The sequence below is a fragment of the Xenopus laevis genome, chromosome 1S (assembly GCF_017654675.1).
Source record: "Xenopus laevis strain J_2021 chromosome 1S, Xenopus_laevis_v10.1, whole genome shotgun sequence".
Lineage (NCBI taxonomy): Eukaryota > Metazoa > Chordata > Amphibia > Anura > Pipidae > Xenopus > Xenopus laevis.
The window spans coordinates 173,248,880-173,271,343 of NC_054372.1; the positions used below are offsets into that span (position 1 = coordinate 173,248,880).

The 22,464-nt window shown below is 37.7% G+C and overlaps 1 protein-coding gene across 1 annotated transcript; it reads left to right on the forward strand.

Annotated features, from left to right (window-relative positions):
• The first annotated feature begins 497 nt into the window (after positions 1-497).
• Positions 498-21,367, forward strand: crhbp.S (corticotropin releasing hormone binding protein S homeolog). Its single transcript, NM_001085804.1, is given in 7 exon segments — positions 498-640; positions 825-915; positions 2,511-2,668; positions 10,131-10,341; positions 16,726-16,874; positions 18,719-18,839; positions 20,993-21,367. Coding segments are annotated over 7 exon segments (966 nt in total). The 5' UTR covers positions 498-559; the 3' UTR covers positions 21,148-21,367.
• Positions 21,368-22,464: the final 1,097 nt, after the last annotated feature.

The window sequence follows — 22,464 nt, forward strand, 5'->3', positions numbered from 1 at the left end:
TTGCTTAATTACACAAAGAAACACATTTGTATTACACCATAGACCAGTCTGGATTTCTTCTGCGTAGCCTCAAAGGTGCATAAAATATTGTAATATTGATGACAAGTCCTCAATGTCTACAGGGTTGTTTTATCATCTGTAAACGTTTAATTACTACAATTAACATAGCTTTTGTCTCGTAAATTAATTGTACTGTACAAGCCTTCTTGTCTCCTGATTGTATGTGCGACCCAATGCCATGCGTAGCTAGCTTATTTTACCCATTATGACATTTCCCAATCACCACCCAATGACAAAATCCAAAGAAAGGTTAAAAATGAAACATGTGACTTGGGTAGGATTTGGAATTCTTCTCTGCGTCACATCCAACTATTCTTACAGGGAGGGTAACCCATGGTTACTGATTTCCTATCAGTGTGAAGACCAAGTGCCTTCCCCTTCAATTTTCTATATAAAGTGGTCTGTCAGAAACCCCTCCGGCTCCTCCTAGATATCAACACAGGCAAGAAGAAGGGAGGCAAAGACAAACGGCAAGGGACAGACACACAGTATCTGCATCATGACTCCTGCTTCCAGACCTGACTGGTGTTTGATACTTCTGTTCCTGGCTGTTCTGAGAGGAGAAAGCAGGTACATACAGGTGAGCATGCCCTTCTATTCTTGCATGTAGCACTCTGTGCCCTTATTTAGTCACTATCAGCCAGGTCCCACAGGGCTAGGAGTTTGCTGGCTCTTGCTAATGTTCTCAAAGACTCTTTATGAAAATGATGAACTTAGATATCGGAACTATCCTACTTATCAATGTCTTTTTTTATATATTTGAGATGAGGGAGGCTGCAGAAGATGCTCTGTTCTTGTTAAACTCAGACTTTAAGAGAGAACTGTCAGAAGGGCAAATTTACCGAAGGTCACTCAGTAAGTACGCTTTTTTTCATGGGGATAATGTAAGTTACTGCTCATTGCTCTGATAAGGAACATTTGTATATTTGTAGAGTTTTCAAAGCCTCCCTTTAACCATTCATTTTCCAGTACTTTTTGGAAAAGCACAGTACAGCACAGGTATGGAACCTATTGTCCAGAATGCACAGAACCAAGGGATCTTTTTGTATTTTAGATCTCCATACCTTAAGTCTGCTTAACATTAAGGGGCAAATTCATCAAGGGTTAATTAACCCTCCATATTCGACTGGGAATTAAAATCCTTCGACTTCGAATATCGAAGTCGAAGGATTTTTGCGTAAATAGTTCGATCGAACGATCGAACTATTAAATCCTTCGAATCGAATGATTCGAAGGATTTTAATCCAACGATCGAAGGATTATCCTTCGACCAAAAAAACTTAGCCAAGCCTACGGGGACCTTCCCCATAGGCTAACATTGGGTTCGGTAGCTTTTAGGTGGCTATCGAATAGTCGAACGATTTTTAGTTCGAATCCTTCGATTCGAAGTCAAAGTCGTAGTCGAAAGTCGAAGTAGCCCATTCGATGGTCGAAGAAGCCCAAAAAACACTTCGAAATTCTAAGTTTTTTTACTTTGAATCCTTCACTCGAGCTTGGTGAATGGGCCCCTAAGTTAAACATTAAACATAAAACAATAGGATTAATTATATCTTAGTTTGGATCAAGTACAATTACAAGTAAAATATATTTTCTTTATTATCGAGAAAAAGGAAATCAGTTTAATAAATCTGAATGGAGTCTCTCGGAGACTGCCTGGTCATAATTTGCCACTTTCTGGGTTTCCCGATAACAGATCCCATACCTGTACCTGTTGTTTTAAAGAGAAGGCTTGGTGATTTATCACTATACACATAAAAGCATGTTAATGCATGATATCGTTTCAGCAGTTCATTGTGAATTTGAACGTTTTATGCCTTCCCTATATCTAATGAAATAATAAAAATATGTTTTTTTAACGCTAAGGGGGTTATTTACTAAACTGCGAATGCAAAAATTACGAAAAATTTTTGATTTTTTTTAATAAAATCGGACTTTTAAAAAATCAGGAAAAAAGCAAAAAAAATCCAAAAAAATCGTGAAAATCGGATGAAAAATCAATTTTCAGGAAAATGTAATAATAAATAAGCGTAAAAAAACCCGAGTGGATTTGGTTTGAGTTTGTAGCAAAAAATATTGAGATAAATTTGGCCATTGATAAATAACCCCCTAAGTTGTTCTATTAAACCTATTTTTTCTTACTTATAGCTAACTTCCTAATATAGCTAACTCCTTATTAATTTTAAATGCTTTGTTCTATTCATTACTAAAAAATAAATGACAGGCAATCTGTTCTTGATGTGTTCTTGTTAAGATTGCTGAGCAATGCAGTAGAAGTATTTCTAAAATAAAATGAAAATTTTGAAATGTTGCTAACACTGAGCTCTCCAATGTATTAGAACATTTTCGAAAGGCAATTTTTCATATCAAGGCTATAACTCTGTACATTTTGCTTGATGATGTTGAATTCTCTCCCTTTACCTCTGTCTACTTCTCCCCCTCCTCATTATTAGGATGCATTGACATGCTGAGTATAGAAGGTCAGTTTACATTCCAGGCAGACCGTCCTCAGTTACACTGTGCTCTCTTCCTCATTGGAGAACCAGAGGAGTTTATCATCATTGAATATAACTTTGTAAACATTGACTGCATTGGAGGCGATATCCTTAAGGTAGGGTATACACTGTGCAGTATCTGATATGTGATGTTATTCTGATAGATAAACAATCCAGTGGAATTCTAGAAATCTGTGAGCTACTGTAAGTCATGTGTTACAGTTCAGTACTAGCTGTATTGCCTTAGGCTGGGCATCCTTGATATAGACCAGTAATCCTCAACTATTGGCTCGTGTTTAGTGCTCCTCACCAAACCCCTTGGATGTTGCTCCCAGTGGCCTCAAAGTAGGGCTTATTTATAAACTAAGGGTTTTGGTTGCATGAAAACCAGTTGTACTGCCAAACAGAGCCTCCGGTAGGCTGCCGTCCACATTAGAGCTACAAAATCTCAGCCAATCCCAGCCCTTATTTGGCACATTTGGACATTTTTCATGCTTGTGTTGCTCCCCAATTCTTTTTACATTTGAATGTGGCTCATGGGTAAAAAAGGGGAGCCCTGATATAGACTAAGGTGTTTATGTATTAACAGGTTTTTGCAAAGTTTGCCCAGTTCTAGAAATCAACAGTAACCAAACAAATATTTGCTTTAGGGATGCACTGAATCCACTATTTTGGATATAGCTGAACCCCAAAACCTTTGTAAAAGATTCAGCCGAATCACAAACCGAATCCTTGATTGGGTGCATCCCTAATTTGCTTGCACTAGATTAGTAAGTGGTAACTGTGAAACCCACGCACACTTGGGATTGTTAGTTAGCTTTTACTAATCTAAAATCCAAAACCCAGGTTTAATTTTAGCCTACAGCAAAACTACAAAAATCATCATTCTAAACCTAAAATTGCTTTTTACTACCCTTGAAACAGAAGAAAATACAGGGGCTGCTTCAGCATGCATTTAATATTCAAAAACTAAGAGGCTAGATATATCAACCAAGATATATCAAGTTCAATATTAATAAGTATTGAGATCTACTATTGTCTGAGCCTTCAGGATTCTTTAATCCAGATCATCAAAAAGAACCACTAATCTGGTATGTTGGAACCCATAGAAAGCTATGGGCAATTTAACTTGATCAACACTTATTAACTTTTGAATTGATTCAGAACAAATCAGTCAAAATTTAAAATCTAAGGTGATCAGATTTGTTATTTGGGGCGATCCCAAAATCATTATGGATCAATTGGAACGGACTGATCCATAAGGATTTTTAATGAATACGTCCCTAACAATTTAGCAAGTATTTCTATATGTGAATATCATGTACATGCATACATGTAGTGAGGAAAACGGTATGCTGATGTGTATGCCCTGTCTGTTACTAAAATTTGGGTCTGTGATCCCCTATAGCGGGCCATTTTATAATCTAAATAAAAAGCCCGTGATTCCCACAAATGTATGTGTGATAAAGAACCCTTCCATGTTTCAAAGTCATCATTTTCTCTACTGCTGATTTCATAAGCTACTGTATATTTCATAGTATCTACTCTAATATACCCTTTATGCAGTTATATCTGCATAGAAAATCTATGTTGTTTAGGGTTAGTTCACACGAGGAGATTTGGGGAGATTTAGTCGCTTGGCCACTAATCGCCTCTTCTTCTGGGCGACAATCTCCCCGAACTGGAGGAGCAACTTCGGAAAACGAAGCGCCGCGTGTGCTTTAGCGCAGGCAACTTTTCATTATAGCTGATGGGAAGACATGCGAAAACAGTTCGGGGAGATTGTCGCCCAGAAGAAGAAGAGGCGATTAGTCGCCAGGCGACTAAATCTCCCCGAATCTCCTTGTGTGGACTGACCCTATAGACAATGTGCTAGCTGTAGCTGTCTGATCTTTGCCGAATTTTCTTATGTCCTTCAACTTTTTTCTATGTACACTTATTTACACGTCATATGACATCACTTCCAGTCCATGGTGATGTCACTTCCAATTTGCATGATTCCTGGCTCGGGATCAGGTTGTACGTAGGGTTGGGGCAGGAGCAAATTTGGTAGGCAGGTCCAGGTCAGTTTTTGGGACAGCAGATAATTTACACCAAGAACCTCCAAAACCAGTGACCCACTGTGCACATTGTCATCAATCAAGAGGGAGTGAGACTTCAAGATGAGTGTGCCTAAAATAAAAAATGGAGATACTTTATTTGGGCTAAAATGTATTGGATCAAATCAGGTCTGGCCTGAGAATCAAAATAGGCCCTGGTATTTCAGGTACACAGAGACCCAAACAGGCCACACAGCAGGCCAAATAGCCCCCCATCAGCCCAATATATAGTGACTGTCTATGGCAACTTACAGAAGCCCCTCTGTCATTTGCCAGAACCCAAAGATTGCCAGTCTGGGTCTGGAGAAATCTTGAGAAACCAGTCATTGAAGGTCACTATAACCTAGACGTTAAATTACCCTTTACACCAGTGTGATGATTCCTAAATAAATGTTTCACTGGGCGCTTGTCCTTAAAATCCATGTGTATATTATGTGTAATGTAATATATTGGAGAAAACCATACCAGTCAATCAGCATTTAGTTTTTATTGTGTGGTAGGGCAATGCACATTCCCCAGCTGCCTGGTTGCTTGGGTAATAGGGGTGCTAAAAACCCAAAGAGCAGCTTAAATTCAAACTTGATTGGTACAGAACAAAATGTTAAATCATAAAAATGAAGACAAATTGCCTTAAATGTTCACTGCTTACATACATAAAGTTAATATTAAGGTTAACATCCCATTTGATGTGTGTGTTTTTGCTTGATGATTATTTCTCAATACACCCAGTGCTGTCTTTATATGCCGTAGCTTAGCACATCTTTTAAATGGCACAGCTTATCTACTTAGTGCTGTCCAAGGAGAGCAGAACAGCTGTCTGCTATTCTTCATCCCCTAACATATAATATAAAGTGATATGATATTCCCCCATAGGGAAAGCCTTCACATAATACTTGAATGTAATCGTTTCACGTGGCTCAGTTATTTCCTGGTTGCGAAATTGTTCAGGACAGAAAATCCCATTGGTATGTTTATGTTAAATGTTCTCCGTACAAAATCTTCAGCCAGAAGACTTTTTGGAATCCCTTACTCCTTATTATTTATTTACATATTACTGTTAAGTATACGGAGGCTATTAACTCCCTCCAAGCCAGGTATATATACACTATATATTACCCTGTATATAAGTTATATTGGGAGCCTCCTTAAAGGAGACTTTTAAAAAAAAACCCTACCCCACCCACTCCACGTAGACCCCCCTCCCCCCAGCATAGCTGCCCCCCGGGAAATGCCCCTAACTTTATACTTACCCCTCGACGCAGAGTCAGGCATCGGAGTTCCACGCAGCAATCCTCCGGGTCTTCGTGTCTTCTTCTGGCACTTCTGCAATTTTGGTGAGTTTCACAAACCAGCAAATTGCTCCAACTGCCCATGAGCCGCTTCACCAGTCTCCCACTCAGCTTACCGAAGATGAGTAAATGAGTTCCGTTTTCCTTTGCTGAAAAATTTGCAAAACAGCAAAAACTTAGCAAAACACATTGGCAAGTCAATAGGCGTAAAAAAATTTTTTTATGTGCGCAACTTTTTTTCCTCTCTCCAAATGCATTAAAGTCAATGGGTGTTTTTTCTTACCAACATTTTTGTCTTGGCAACTTTTTTTTCTCCAAATGCATCAAAGACAATGGGCTTTTTTTCTTGCAGTAACTTTTTTGTCTTGGTGACTTTTTTTGTCTAGCGAAACGTTTGTCTTAGCAACTTTTTGGTCCAAAAGCATTAAAGTCAATGGGCATTTTTCTTGCAGCAACTTTTTTGCCTCAGCGACTTTTATGTCACAGCAAATTTTTGTCGCAGTTTCATGAAAAGGTTTGCAGATGGCGAAATGCAGAATTTTGTTGTGAATCCATGTCGGGTGAAAAAAATCGCTCATCACTAATCTAACTAACTAAACTTAAAAATGAAGGTAAACTTAAAGTGTATCTCTGACCACTTTGCAAATTTATATTCATTTTCAATTCCCGGTGGTTTCTGCTAGGGATGCACCGAATCTTCGGTTCAGGATTCGGCCTTTTTCAGCAGGATTCGGATTCGGCTAATCCATCTGCCCGGCTGAACAGAATCCGAACCCTAATCTGCATATGCAAATTTAGAGACGGGGAGGGAAATCGCGTGACTTTTTGTCACAAAACAAGGAAGTAAAAAATGTTTTCCCCTTCCCACCACTAATTTGCACATGCAAATTAGGAATCGGATTTGGTTCGGTATTCTGCTGGATCTTTTGAGAAGGATTTCGGGGGTTTGGCAGAATCCAAAATAGTGGACTCCATCCCTAGTTTCTGCATTATTAGCAGTTTTAGACCTATTATACCAGACTTTTCCCTCAACAAAACAGTTTCAGTCACTGACACTCTGACCTTCAAAGACAACTCCTGAGCCTAAAGCCTGGAATCAGCAGTCTTATACGGTCTAATACCACCAATACCTCAGAAATCACAAAAAAAATGTAAACCGTAAAAGTGTTCAGAGGATCCGTTTGAGCATCTTTAGATGAATTCGTTTTTTTTTTGGCTTTACCCTGTGGGGAGTGGCAACTTTTAGTATGTTATAGAATGGCTAATTTTTTTCTTAGTTTTTTTAATTATTATCAGCTTTCAAATGGGGGTCACAAATGCCCTGTAAGGCTACAAAATAAGGGGCCCATTTACTAACAATTAAATTTCAGTTTTTTTCACGAATCTCTAAAAAATTTTGTTTTTTCTATATTTCTTAACAGCTTTAAAAATTCAAGATTATATAAAACCATGAAAATCTCTTATACAAAAATCCGCCAAGTAAAAGTCGTCAATGTTGCTTTTAATCAATTTGGTCTTTCAGGGGTTTTTGTATTTTTTTTGTATTTCAAACAAATCTCGAAAAAATCTCTAGAGATTTTATACTTTACTGCATCGTTCAGCGCTTTTTTCATTCATACTTTTTATTTTCTAATCTCTTCACAAATTTCATGACATTCATGGTTTTAGAGAAAGTGAGTTTAGACATGGTTTCAATAACTTCTAAAACCACAAAAATTCAACCTTTCATAAATAGGCCTCTATAGTTATTATTTTTAATTGGTCGTTATTATTCATTTTTATAGTTTTTAAATTATTTATAGTGATGGGCGAATTTATTTGCCAGGCGCGAATACACACATTTCGCTGTAGTCAAATAAATTCGCTGTCAAAATGGAGACGCCGGCGGTGTTTCGCGAATTTTTTGGCGAAGCGAAACAGGACAAATTCGCCCATCGCTAATTATTTATCTTCTTCTTCTGACTTTTTCCAGCTTTCAGATGGGGATCACTGACCCCATCTACAAACCAAATACTCCGTAAGGCTACAAATGTATTGTTATTGCTGCTTTTTATTAATCATATTTCTATTTTGGCCTCTCCTATTCATATTCCAGCCTTTTATTCAAATGAAAAGCATGGTTGGCTGGGTAATTTTGACCCTAGTAACCAAATTGCTAAATCTTCAAACTTGAGAGCTGCTGAAATAAAAAGCTAAATAAGTAAAAAAAAATGCAAATAATAAAATAAATAATATAAATAATAAAAAAAAATTCACATTCATAAATTAATAATTTTGATCTTGTTTCATTGACACCATTCAGTTTCTTCAGGTAATTGCTAAAGTATTTGTCAATTTGCCTTTCTGATTTTCTCAAATTTCTGAACTTTTGGTCACAGACGTTGTTAATTTCATTTAAAACTAAAAAGTTTTGAGCAAAAACAGGCATTAATAGTTAGAGTAACATTATTCCAGGCTACATCTATAAAGTGTTACATGTAAGTCTCATAACCTGTATATAGACATGAGGTCACTGTAAACAATCATTGAGTACCATTATAGTGACCTTTATAGTGGAGAAGTATAATGTGTGAAGTTACTCAAGGACACCATCCTCCATTCCATATCTGCGTTTGCCTTAAATTAATAAATTCTATGAGGGTTAGCCAACTGGAGACCCTCCAAGAGATTTTTATGGCCTTCAGCCCAGCCAATGACATTGTTGTACAACGCTCTAATTTTGATTTAATCAGGCTTGTGAATATGTGCCATATTACGTAACTACATAGGAAAGCTGGAGAGCAACGGATGCTCATATTTTGCACTGCTGGCTCACTGGACTGGAAGTGTGCAATAATGTGCAATAAATGTGCAATAAATGTGCAATAATGCCACTCTCTGCAAGGAGTTTTCATGTTCCCCCCCCCCCGTACTTGCATGTTTCATCCGAAGACTATGGTTCTTCCAACTAGGGTTGCCACCTGTCCGAATTTCACCTGGACAGGCCGGATTTTGGAAGGGCTGCCCTAGTGATGGGCGAATTTATTCGCCAGGCACGAATTTGCGGCGAATTTGCGCGATTCACCGCCGGCGATAAAATTGCCGAAACGCCCGCAAATTTTCACCAGCGTCAAAGAAATTTCGGAAAAACGGACACCGGCATCGAAAACAGACGTTTCGAGAATTTTTCGCCGTTTCGCAAATTCGCCCATCACTGCTGCCCAGGTGAAAAGTTCCTGTCTGGATTTCCAAATTAGAAAATCTGGACAGGACATTGAAGTGAATGACATGGTGATTAATCAATTGCTGATCGCAAAGTCATTAGCCCCCCCCTGTTGTCATCTGCCCTGCCCCTGATGTCACTTGCCCCGCCCCAGAAGTCACCACCCCGCCCCCTATGCCATCGGCCCACCCTCCTATGTCGCCAGCCTGCCCCCTGCCCGTTTTCTCAAAAAAAAAAAAAGGTGCCAATCCTACTTCCCACACTCCAAAATATATTGGCAGATTAATTGGCTCCTGATAACATTGCCCATAGTGTTTGAGTCTGAATGTCTTATCTTGGAAACCCCCAATGGGGATTGTTGGACATACTTTAATATACAGCAATACTCTGACAATGGTGACCTTGCATGCAGTCCCTCACCCACTTTGTTTATCTTGTTCTTTTTACTTCTACCCCTAATCAGATGCAGCAGGAATTCTTTGTGTGCCTCTCTTGGCACCACCACCACGAAACTAAAATATTCCTATATATGTGTGTGTGTGTGTGTGTCACCTGCTTGAGCCATTGCGCAAAATAGGAAAGAAAGAGACACAGCTGGCTCAGTGAAAGGGGTTAAAACCAAAGTGAAACAAATACAGTCTACATAGCAATTTTAAGGTAAAATAATCAAAATATAAAGGCTACTTTATTGCGTACATTTTTCCCGTAATGTGCTTTTGTGTGAGCGTTAAAAAGTGGTCTGTGCTTATACAAGCAATCCCCTGTGGCTACTTAAACTAGAGCTGGGGAGTAATTCCTAAAATTCCACATCCATTCTTTAAATTACAGATTAATAATTACATTTAATTGTAGTTAGGAACATAAACCAGAACAGATATGTCAGCACATATCCCCCTCCCCACATGATTCATCTTTTATGATCATTTCAAGCATGGCCTATTTCACCGATGTACTGGTTATAGAGCATTTAACTCTTGCATGCCTGTAGGTTTTCGACGGCTGGATAATTAAAGGCGAAAAGTTTCCAAGTTCCTTGGATCATCCACTTTCCACCATGGAACGTTATACGGATATCTGTGAAGATGGAGATGTGGGGAGCATTACAAGGTCATCTCAAAATGTGGCAATGATTTTCTTCAGGGTCCAGCAGCCAGGGCACGGATTTACGTTGACAATACGCAAGATTCCCAATCTGTTCCGTAAGTTTCCTCCTTTTCCTGCATGTGTCCCTGTACCAAGCAGCCAGAAATATCATATGTCTCTCTAGGGCAATGAAATAATGAAGTGACTGTTAGCCTCAGCTGATAAATGTCCAGCCAGAAATGACTATTGATTTTTCCATGGAGAGTTCTAGCTGTATGGCACAATTTATTGTTCAAAAGTATAAATATTATGAAGGATTTTACAACCAAAGAAACTCCTGACACAGCCAAACCTAATCAAGGCTGTTTATTGCTTTTAATACCCTTCCTGTCAAAGTATGCGTTAAACACCGCAGAACTCGATAACAGCCATGGTTTAAAAACTGATTTGTAAAGTCTGCTTGTGTATTTATATTTTGGAAAGCTCCATTCATTAATAACACCAGGTTGGGCCGAGTACTTCAGGCATTAAAGCTTGGGGAAAACAGACATTGGGTGAATCTTGTATTGCTACTGCGTAATATTCTGTCTTTCATAAAATACACAATGTTCACCAGCAAATGATTTTATTTCCATCAAATGATTGCTCTTTATTTAATGCAATTATTATTTTTGTTCAGACTTAAATGGTATTATCGATTTAACTGTCAGATTATCTGCACATACATGAACCATTCCAAGCCTCCTCAGCTCTGCTGCATTAATGTGGCTCCGGGAGTGAGATTAGGAACAAAAAATCTTTGTACAATTAATGGAAATTGTTTTTCCATGGAGAATCAAGGAGTCCAGCATTTAAATTTAAATCTAGCTGTCCTCTAAACATTAATTTTATGGGTACATGGTCTTTCAGATGATTTGTATGTGGTCCTCTCCTGATTTGCACAGCGTCCTTTTAATCAATCTGTATATTGGGTGCATCATCTGGGTGGCACCTGCACTTTGCACATAAATAGGAGTCGTTGGTGGTGGGGATCATGGCTGCTTTTCAACCTGTAGCTATATATGCCAACTTAGACGGGAACTATTACGAAAAAATGAAAATGTAATCATCATACTGAAATAAGAAACTTTGTATTCTGTCTTCATGCAGAAGTTGGGTGTCAGATATTCATTTTACTCACTGCAAACAAAAAATAAAAAGGCCACCGCTCCAAGCTCCCGCTTATAAAGCAACTCCTGTATTGTAAAGCTGGGTTCCCTGTGTGACATTTGCATTAGGGGGTCACTGTGACCCCTAAGTTTTTTCTGCAGTTAGATGAATCCTCATTACTGTCAAATCAGAGGCAGAGGCACTTTTATTCAGATTCTCAAGGTAAGGGCCAGGCAATACTCAGCTGCTACACCTCTCTTCTGCAGACAGAGAGGATTTTTGTGTAAAATGCAAAATGTCATGCTCTGGTGCTGCTTCTGCCTGCACCCGAGCAGAGACAATGATTCTGGGTGCAGGAAGAGCAGGAGCAGAGGAGCAGTGGATTTTCGGCCTACATATCTCTACATATGGGCTCAACAGTGACAATTAGCTCACTTTTATTCACCTTTAAGTTAACTTTTAGTATGATGTTGAGGGTGATGTTCTGAGACAATTTGCAATAGTTTTTTTTTATTATTTGTGGTTTTTAAGTTTTTTTTTATATATATATCTCCAGTTTTAAATTTTAGCAATCCAGTTGCTAAGGTCCAAATTACCCTGGTAACCATGAATTGACATGGATAAGAGTATATGAATAGGAGAGGCTTGAATAGAAAGAGTCATAACAACACATTTGTACCTTTACAGAGCATTTGTTTTTTTAGATGGGGGCAATGACCCCCATTTGAAAGCTGTTCTATACAAATAGTTATAAATAGGGATGGGCGAAATTTTTCGCCTCGTTTCGCCGAAAAAATAGACGTATGGCAGCGCGTCAAAAAAACAAAAGACGCGCGTCAAAACAATTTCGCCGCGTGACAAAAATATTTTGACACCCATAGACTTTAATGGGTGTCTGCGACATTTCGACGGCGGCAAATTTTTGGCGAATCGAAACGGGTCAAATTCGCCCATCCCTAGTTATAAAGAAAAAAAGAGAAAGAAAAAGAACCTTGTTTTGTGACTGTATCAATTCACCAAACCTATATATCGAACACTTCCCTCAATATTTATCACAAAGATACTTTAGTTTCAATTCGTTGTATGGTTTAGAAAAGGATATCTTATTTCAATTACCCGACTTGATACTTTGTTTGCAGTCTTTAAGATAAACTGATAACACCAGGCTATCAAATTACAATGTTGCTCCTTGTTGGGATTAGGTACATTTAACTCCTCTCTGCTAAATACAACATGCCACGTGCAATATTCACCTTCAAAGATCCCACAATAGACGTTTTTAAATGAAAAGAAATGTATCAATTAAAATTGTTTGTTATTCTATTCAGGTTTAACCCACAACATCAATAACCACTAAAGACAAAATTCTGAGATAATTACTCCTGATTCAATTCATTTAAAGTGCCAGTATTATATAAAATTCCGATTCATTCATAAATTAATTAAATTCACTCTCAACGTTTTTATCAATCAATTTAACCAATAAATAGGTTTACTGTTTCAATTCATTAAATGCACAGTATAAAGTGACCCGTGCAATCGATTTGGATTTTTAAATGAATCGGATGTGTTCTAATTTATAAAGTGCCGTGTGCAATCAATTAATTCACCAATTCATTTAGTCTTAAATATACCATTTCAAAGTGACTTCTGCATAAATTAACTAAAATCTAAAAGTTAACTAATATGATCACAATTAAAAAACCTTGGTTATCAACCTATCAGTTTATCTTAAAGACTGCAAATAAAGTATCAAGTCGGGTAATTGAAATAAGATAAGGGTATCTAAACCATACAACGAATTGAAACTAAAGTATCTTTGTGATAAATACACAAGTGTTCAATATATAGAGGTTTGGTGAATTGATACAGTCACAAAACAAGGTTCTTTTTCTTTCTCTTTTTTTCTTTATAATTGATTAATATTCCTTGTGTGGCTGTAGAGTCTGAGTAATTATTTAATTTATTTTAAGAGTTAATTTTTTCCTTTCAAATAAAATACTATACAAATAGTTAGCATTAGGGCAGAGACACAAGGTCAAATTCGGGGAGATCCAACTTTCTGAAGTCGCCCGAAGTTGCCGCACGAGGCAGGAAGGCAGGGGAAGGCAGTTCGGGGGGATTAGTCACCCTGAAGAAGAGGGGATTTGTTGCCGGACAACTAATTTCCCAGAATCGGACCGTGTGTCTCTGCCCTAAAGGTAAACCACCCCTTTAATGGGATTAAAATACAGAGCCTGCATATAGAATACATTCTTATATATTAGACTGGTGTTATGATTTACCATTCAAATGGATATTATACCCCCTTGTGTATGAGTCCACTGAATACATCTTGTACTTAACATACGTTTTAATCATAAAAAACTGAACTGCTATATGTTTGCTCCTTGCAAGGTAGATAATTGAATCACCAGTGCACAGATCATTCCCCTTCATAATGGACTTCTTTTAACATAACAGTCACAACGAAGGGTAAGGGAAGGCGTAGTATACTGGTGAATTAATTTTGTAATGTTTCATCCAAACATTTGCCCTGTTTACAGTAGTTTAAGAAATACCAAAACTGTATTGTTTTGCTTTTTAATTTGTTTGATACTTGGAACTTACGCAGACTATGCTTAAGATTTTCTCAATATTGTTGTGGTTGTGTGGCCCAGAATGTATGCAATAGTGAAAAAAATTAAATAAAAAAGATTGTTAAAAAAAGAAATAACAAAACCATAGATTTCTTGTTAATCAAAAAATAGGCAAAATGTAAGTTCATCACAAGCCCTATTCATTGCACTCGTGTTTAACAAGGCGGTATACTGCCCCCTTAAATCTTTTCTTTACCCACCGAGTGCTGGTGAATATAAATATGATTAGCTTTATTTTTTTTTTATTTAAACTTTTTGCAATTACATAGTAGTTCAAAATAACAAACCTATGGCCAAGATAAGGCTAATATAAAAAAAAAAACACATAAAAAAAATAGCAGGAATTCTGTACCCATACGATATTTGTTTTCCTTATTTACAACAAGTAATGTTGTGACCCCATTTAATTTTGGTTTATGACTGCCAATTTTATTAAAAGGAGCCGGGCCATAAAGCACAAATGGAGTTGTTTTATTAGTGGAACCCTTTGCCATTCACGCTTTAGTTAACAAATGCTGATTATAAAAGGATGAGTTGCACAAAGGTTAACTATACTGTACAAATACATGTAAACAACAACTTTAAACATTAAGGTGCTATGATGAGTGCAAAATGAAAATGTACATCACAAAGAAATTGCAATTACCGTTAGCTATAGAAGAAAGGCAAAAAGTTTAACTGAGTGCGATGCTAGAAAGATGAGTAATAAATGTGCAGCCTTACAGAGCATTTGTTTTTTTAGATGGGGCCAGTAACCCCCAATTTGGAAAGCTGGAAGTAGAAGTAAATCATTAAAAAAACAAAAGGAGAATGAAGGCCAATTCAAAAGATCCTTAGAATTAACCATTCTATAGCATACTAAAAGTTAACTTAAAGGTGAGCAACCCGCTTAAAAGGATATCAATAGGACACAATAAACAGCAGCATGAACCTTAAGAAAATGCAAGCGTTAAATGTGCTTCTGTGGAAAACAAAGTCTTGTTTGAAGTAAGAAAGGAAGTTAATTAGGGACTAGGAAATGACTGGAAGCCACATTCTGCATTGGGTCTGGGAGCCTAGGATAACGCCCAGTGCAGGCAGGATTTTAGTGGCATGTGGATGTGCTCAGTTTGGGTTGGGTCTTACACAGCATTCTGATGATATTTTCGAAAGAAAATATGCTTCTCTAGCCTCCAAATCTTCTTATTTCTTCCAAATCGGAAAGGAACTCCTAAATGAACTTTCTGTAGTAGCAAGTTGCAGGTTGGGCTGCAGGATTGCAAGTCGTGTGCCAATACAAGCTATACAATACAAGAGATTTGGCTACAAGGGAATGGGTTGTAGGTAGGTTGGGGGAGAAGCATGGGGCTAAGATATAGTAGCTAGATATTGGAATGTTGTCAATAACAGACCAAGACAAATGCACTACTTTTACAGTACACTTTTTAGATTCAGGACATCTAATGCTGATGGTCATTTATTACCTCTCTGTCTATAATGCTGCTATGGGAGTGACTGTTCATTAATAGAATTAGAAACAACAATGTCAGCTTCATTCTGTGAAAGCTCTTCGGACAGTACCATTCAGGCGGCCCTCCTGACAAGTAGGGTTGCCACCTTTTCTGTAAAAAAAATACCAGCCTTCCTTTATATTTATGTTTTCTCCCTATTAGTAACATTGGGAGATCAACCATCATTTAAAATACTGGATAGGTGGCAAACCTACTGACAAGAGATGTTATGCTCCCCACTAGTGATTAGGGGGCTCCACAGTATGGCTGCAATTTGTTCTCTGGTTATTTGGTTGTATATGGTGTTCTCTATGGGATTAAAGTTGGAGAGTGCTACTTTAGGAGGATTTAATGCTTACAAGGCACAAAAACATGGTGTATGTAAATTGGAAATGGGGAAAATCTTTACAATTGACTTGATGTGAAGGCTCATTTATGATCGTAAGCACAAGTGAATACAAACAAACACATTTGCCATTAAACTGAATTCCAAATTGCATGCACACTGAGGCCATTTACAAAGTTACTTGCCCTTTGCACCTACTTGTGGGGAGTAACATTTCATCCATCCAACCAGTGCTGTTGAATTTTGTTGAATTTGGGCACTCGGCCACCATCAAACCATGGAATTAGCTCCACTCTAGACATTGTAGATTTCAAGAATTCCACTTGCCATTTCTATACATCGATGCAACTGACTTGCGCCCAACGAATACGATGTTAATGGCATTAATAACGGTGCATGCTGAAAATGGATCAATCCTCACTGCTGTAACTGTGCCTGATTCGGCATAAGTTGTTTCCAAATTATGGCAAATGCCACACTCATCGACACTGGAATTCTGGGGGAAAAATAATATTATTAAAATATTAATAAAATAACACTGCAATTAGCACCTGAAAATTGCAGGGTATGTTGCTAAATTCTAGCTTTTTATATTGGGCTATTAATTCTAAATGAATGAATAAAAAAATGCACAATAATTTATTCCTGGTGCTTTCTACAAAATTGTACGTTTTGCTTGTCAACTAATGATATATACATCTATATATATATATATATATATTACTTTTAACTATTTATAGATAACTATGAATAATATTAATGGCTATTCTTTTCCATGTTAATATAACAGATTTATTTATTGGCTCTGTTTACTGCAATCATATATGGATGTCTGTGATCCGACAGAATAATAAACGTATGTTTCCCCTCCTTTAGCCTGTAATGTGATCTCACAGTCAATGAATGGAAGATTTACAATGATAACTCCACATCAGCACCGGAACTGTAGCTTTTCAATCATTTATCCTGTGGTGATTAAAATATTTGACCTTACACTGGGACACTTTAATGAGCTCCAATTAAAGGTATGTGGCTAACACCAACCAACTTGACTTCTAAAGGGCTGTGAAGTATTTTGTTGTGTACCAGTGATGGAGCAATTAAGTTGTTAGTTGTGGTGCAAGACATTCCTTTTGTGTGATGCATAACCTGATATGGGGCATGACCTGATCTCTCATGATCTGACCTTAAGCAATCAACAACAAAGGTGCGTCCATGTACAACCTCCTTGTGTGCAAAGAAATTAAAGGGACCCGTCACCCAAAAAAAGTATTCAAAATCCTATTTTATCACATTAGTCAAAAGCAAAATTAACTTAAATTACACTATATAAATTATTTTAATCTTGTTTCCTTCAGTCTGTGAACTCATAATTATAGCAAGAAGGCAGGTGCCATTTTGTGGACATTGTGATTAAGTCAAGCCTTGCATCATCTCAGAATCTTGTTTGTGCACCAGAATGTGGGACCTGATGTCCATCCCCATGCCCTGGCTACACAATTAAATGGTGACGAGAACTGGGGGAATGTGGGGAGAGCAGTGACATCTAGGAAATGCTGAATGGAAAGTGAAAGTAATTGTCTGCCCCGCCTCTATGCCTAAGGCATAGAGGAGGGGCAAACAATATCTGATTGACAGCTGAGATCTTTAAATGAGCTTACAACTGCTATGAATGCTTTAATAAAAAATAGAAATTGGATTGCATGTTTAATTTGAAAAGGACTTTTATTATACAGATTTTTATGTCTGAGTGACAGGTCCACTTTAACATAACACTGTGTGATGTATACCTTCCAAAAACAAATGAACAGATGTGCAGAATCACCTGTAGCTGTGTTTAGGTGAGAAGGAATGAGTTAAAGCAGGACGTGGCCAGGTCCAGGGGTGGAGTATGAGAGGGATGTGATGTCAGTGGAAGAAGCAGTTCACTTCCTTATCTTCTGAGCAGGTAGAAACATCCCACGCACCCTCCCCCATTTTGCAAATTTTAGGAAATGTCAGGAGTTTTCTACTTTATGTTCTCGTATTTTCTAATAATAACTGAATATGGATGTTTTCATGAAAGTGCTGTTATATTGTGGTTTCTGTATCTTTACACATTATAATTGTGAGAGTCTGTATTGTATTTATTTATGTTAAATTAATGTGAATCGCTTGATGCAGGAAATGTTTCTGATCACCATTGGGGTCAGGAAGGAATTTTTTCCCTCTTGAAGCATAATTGGCACTGGCTTTGGGCGGGGTTTTTTGCCTTCCTTTAGATCAGAACAGTGCACATATGATATTATATTTTAAGTTTTATTTGTCACAGCAACGGTAGGACCTTGCCAGAGTACTGCACAGGTAAGTTTAGAAGAGAGAGAAAGGAGGTTCTCTCCTGTGACTGCACAATGGATTGATTGATACAGGCGCTGCTACTGCTTGTGCTAGGGGTCAGCCTGCTTGCATTTCCTATCATCGACACACTGCAGATAAAGGTCCGGCAGCAGGGCTGATGAACTTCTCTCATGTTGGCGGCAGAGCATAGCAGCGATCTCTTGTTAAATTCTGGCTTTAGAATATTGCCTTGGGTTAAGCTGGCAAGGTCCTATTTATTTAATAAAATTTGAATAAATGCTGTGGCCATTTTACACCCATCTCTGTCTCCTGGTTTCATTAAGGTATGTAATAATGGGGTCCAGTGGGATATCTCAAGGCGAAGGGTCAAATTGAGGAGTCCCCTTGTCATGTATATTTCCTGAAACAACACATCCCCTTGATGATGAGAGCAGCCTGGAATTTTTAAATTTTCCATGTTTTTTATAGCTCTTGCACAAATATGTTTAAATGAAAACACCCACATACAGATTTCCTCTCTCCCTCATTACAGAAGCCACCTCCAAAAGGATGTGGAGATGCCGGGGATTTTGTGGAACTTTTAGGTGGTGCTGGTCTTGATCCTTCCAAGATGTTTCCTCTGGCTGATCTCTGCCACTCATTCCATGGTTCAGGTGAGTATTTTTTATTTTTAACTGTTGTAGGACCCATTATTCAATGGATCACTGGAGAACCAGGTATGCACACTGTAACCATGAGCCAAACTAAATACAAACCCTATATATCTGAAAAATGTTGTTGCATGTGAAGCAGATATTTCCACCCAAGGCTTCGGATTAGTAATCAGCCAAAGCCTTACCCTAGGATTCGGGAATTCGCCCGAACCCTGGAAAGCAGGGTTCGGTGCATCCCTATATTTTATTTATTCTTTTTATGCACCAAATCCATAATTTTTGTATTATGTCATATACTGAATCCTCCACAAAACATTAGGCCACATATAAAAATGCTAATTTGCATATTCAAGTTTGAGAAAAGGAATAAATGCTGCATAGATTTTAACAAAAACAGTTTATGTTCAGTCATATGATTTCAAAAAGTGCTAGGATTTGATAATCCATTTTATCTTTGTGTACCTGTTGTTTAGACAGTTCAGTGGTTGCAGAATTTTACTGTTTGAGCTCTATCCAACAGGGACTTTATACAACACAAGGGAAAACTTTGGAGCAGTAACTGTATTGTGGAAACTGCTTCCAACATTTTCCTTGTGCTAATCACTGTTTCCAATACAGGGCAATTATAACTGTCCTAAAATAAACACTTATGGCACCTATGTCAGTATATTATTAAAACTGATTTTAATAACTGAGGAATTGTAAGAATTGTGGCTGCTCTGGCTATTACTTTAAAACTAAGGACATATATTGGATGTCCCTTTTTCTGGTAGCTATGCTTGGGCCAAGCTTCCATCCATGGGTGGCCAAATTGCATTAATCCATCTCAAAAAATGGGTTCTAGACTGGTTAAAGGGCATGTAAAGGCAAAAAAATAAAATCCCATTTTTACTTTCTTTAATGAAAAAGAAACCTATCTCCAATATACTTTAATTAACAAATGTGTACAATTTTTATAAGAAACCTGACTGTATGCAGTGAAATTCTCCCTTCATTTACTGCTGTGGATAGGAATTGTCAGACGGTGCCTAACTGCTGAGCAGGGAAACAATCATACTTATGAACAGCAGGGGGAGCCCCCGCCTTACTTACCAGCCATGCAGAACTCAAGCAGCTTTGTTTATGACGATCCCTAAGCAGCCCAGACCACACTGAGCATGGGCACAGTCTTAGTCTTGCAAAGATGTTTAACAAAGTTACATGATGGTGACCCCCTGTAGCCAACTTTGAAAGCATAAATCATTTGTTTGATTAGGCTTGTGGTGCAGTAAGTTCATGTTCATATTTAGTATACAAAATACAGCATTTCTAGCCATGTTCTATTTTAGACTTTACATGCCTTTTAAATATCTTCCATACACTCAACTGATGGGCACCGGTCAATGAGAGTTTTCAATTTGATAGATCAGTTCCTATTGGACCATTTATGACCAAATCACATAATAATGTGTGTGGCCAGTAAATGATATAGTCAACATATTTCCACTAAATAAAAATGTATATTGCACTTTAAATACACAATGTCCAAACACACTTAATAGACACACTAAATATTATATACTATTTAACCACTGCTATATAAAGATTATTGCCTCATAAATGGCAATTTATTGTAAACCTAAAAAATGACTCTGGTGTCCGACTTGTTGCAGCTGCCATCTTTGGCTCCCAGTCACACAGTACTACCACTAATGTCAACAAAAGTTTAGTTTCTACTACTAGGACTTCAGTTAGTTTCTACATAGCCCAAAGTGCTACTGATTCTACTGCAGTGAAGCATTTATTCCAATACAATCTCTGGTGCCTATAATATTACATATAGGAGTCTATTTATAAAGGTGTAATGTAGAATTTAAGATTAAAAACAACAAGACAAGTAACATAAAATAAAGTCTGTGTTTCTAAAGCTTTGTTATAGATCAAATGAAAGAATTAACATAAAAACTTCTGTGTACCTCTAAAAGTGCATTCACTGGAATAATTTGGGATTTAATGCCGGTATTTCACACTACTGCGGAATTGCTGGTCAGCTCAAATCAATGGCACCAAGTATAAATACAGTATTATTTTGGAACAGAAAATAGCTTTATGTATTCTGTGTATAACTGCTGCCAGGAAATGATATCTGACTTTCCTTGTTTGAACCTTTGCAGCTCAGATGAAGATTGGCTGTGATAATACGGTGGTTCGCATGGTTTCCAGTGGGAATTTTATCAACCGGGTGACATTTGAGTACAATCAATTAGACAGGCAACTGGAGAAAAAACAGGGGAATAGTGTGGAAGAGGCCTGCTTTCCCAGTGACTGATTTGCAAAGAATCCCAGTTAATTTCCCTTAATAAAATAAAATAGGAAAAAAAAAAAAATAATGGAATCAGGTTACAAATACATTAGTCAGAGGCTAATATTTCCTTTCCATGCCCTCTTCTGTAACCAAACTACAGAAATTGTATATAATGCGGTATGTTTTATTTTTAATATGTTACTTTCTTGTATTGTAATTTTGCATTAAAAGGGCAAACAAAGAACTGGCCTGGTTGAACAAATTAAATCCTCTGCTTAAAATGCTTTAAAAGCCATTCCGCTCATCTACCTAGTTATAGTGCAGTAGATAGTGTAGTATAGTAGTAGCAGTAGTAGTAGTGTAGTAGAACTAGCTAGTAGATAGTGTAAAGGGGAGGCAATACTGAGAATATGATTGGTTAATAACTGGTTAATAGAGAGAGAGAGAGAGAGAGAGAGAGAGAGAGAGAGAGAGAGAGAGAGAGAGAGGGAGAGGGAGAGAGAGAGAGAGAGAGAGAGAGAGACCAAAACACATTTTCCAACTTTTCTTTTGTATTAGTTGAATTAAAATATTTGGTGTATTATATGCATTATAGTATATTTCTGTTGAAGGGCTTTCTATGGCTTTATGAAGGTTTTACATAATCTTTTTTTTGAGAATAATTATACACAAAAGGGGGGTTGTGGGAGCACTGCAAGGTTAAAGGTGGCCAGATACGCTACCATTTCAATCTTTCCAGGAAAGATCTTTGTTCCAATACACATGTATAGAGCTGAATGGTCAGATATACAAGTAGAAACAATAGAATTCTACCTGTATCTGACGATTCAGTACTAACACAGTGGGCGATTTTCAGTTACCTTCAAAGGCACCCAATCAAAATTTTACAACCAGGCTGATCGACAAGTTCACCGATATCCAAGCCTTCTGCCGATATTGGTCGTCTTGTCTCTTATCGCGAAAATTCGTTTTGTACAATAATATTGGTGCATTTATGGCCACCTTAAAGGAGAAGGAAAATCATCCTGCACATAGGAGTGCCAAATGTTAGGTTAGATTGTATTTACTTACCTAAAACCCCGGGCCGGTGCTTCTATCAGCAGAAAATTGCACCAGCCTGGAGTTTTTCCAGCGAACACCACGGAGCGATTCTCTTCCGGCTTCTTTTTGCTTCAAGTTTCCCGGGGCAAACGCATGTGCAGTTAAACGAAATAGTCGACTTTTTAGTTAAAGTTCGGCTTTTCGTTCTACTGTGCATGCTCATGCTCGCGAAAAAAACGGAAGACGGAAGAGAAGCCCACCTTGGTGCTCACTGGTATAACTTTGGGCTGATAGGAGCAC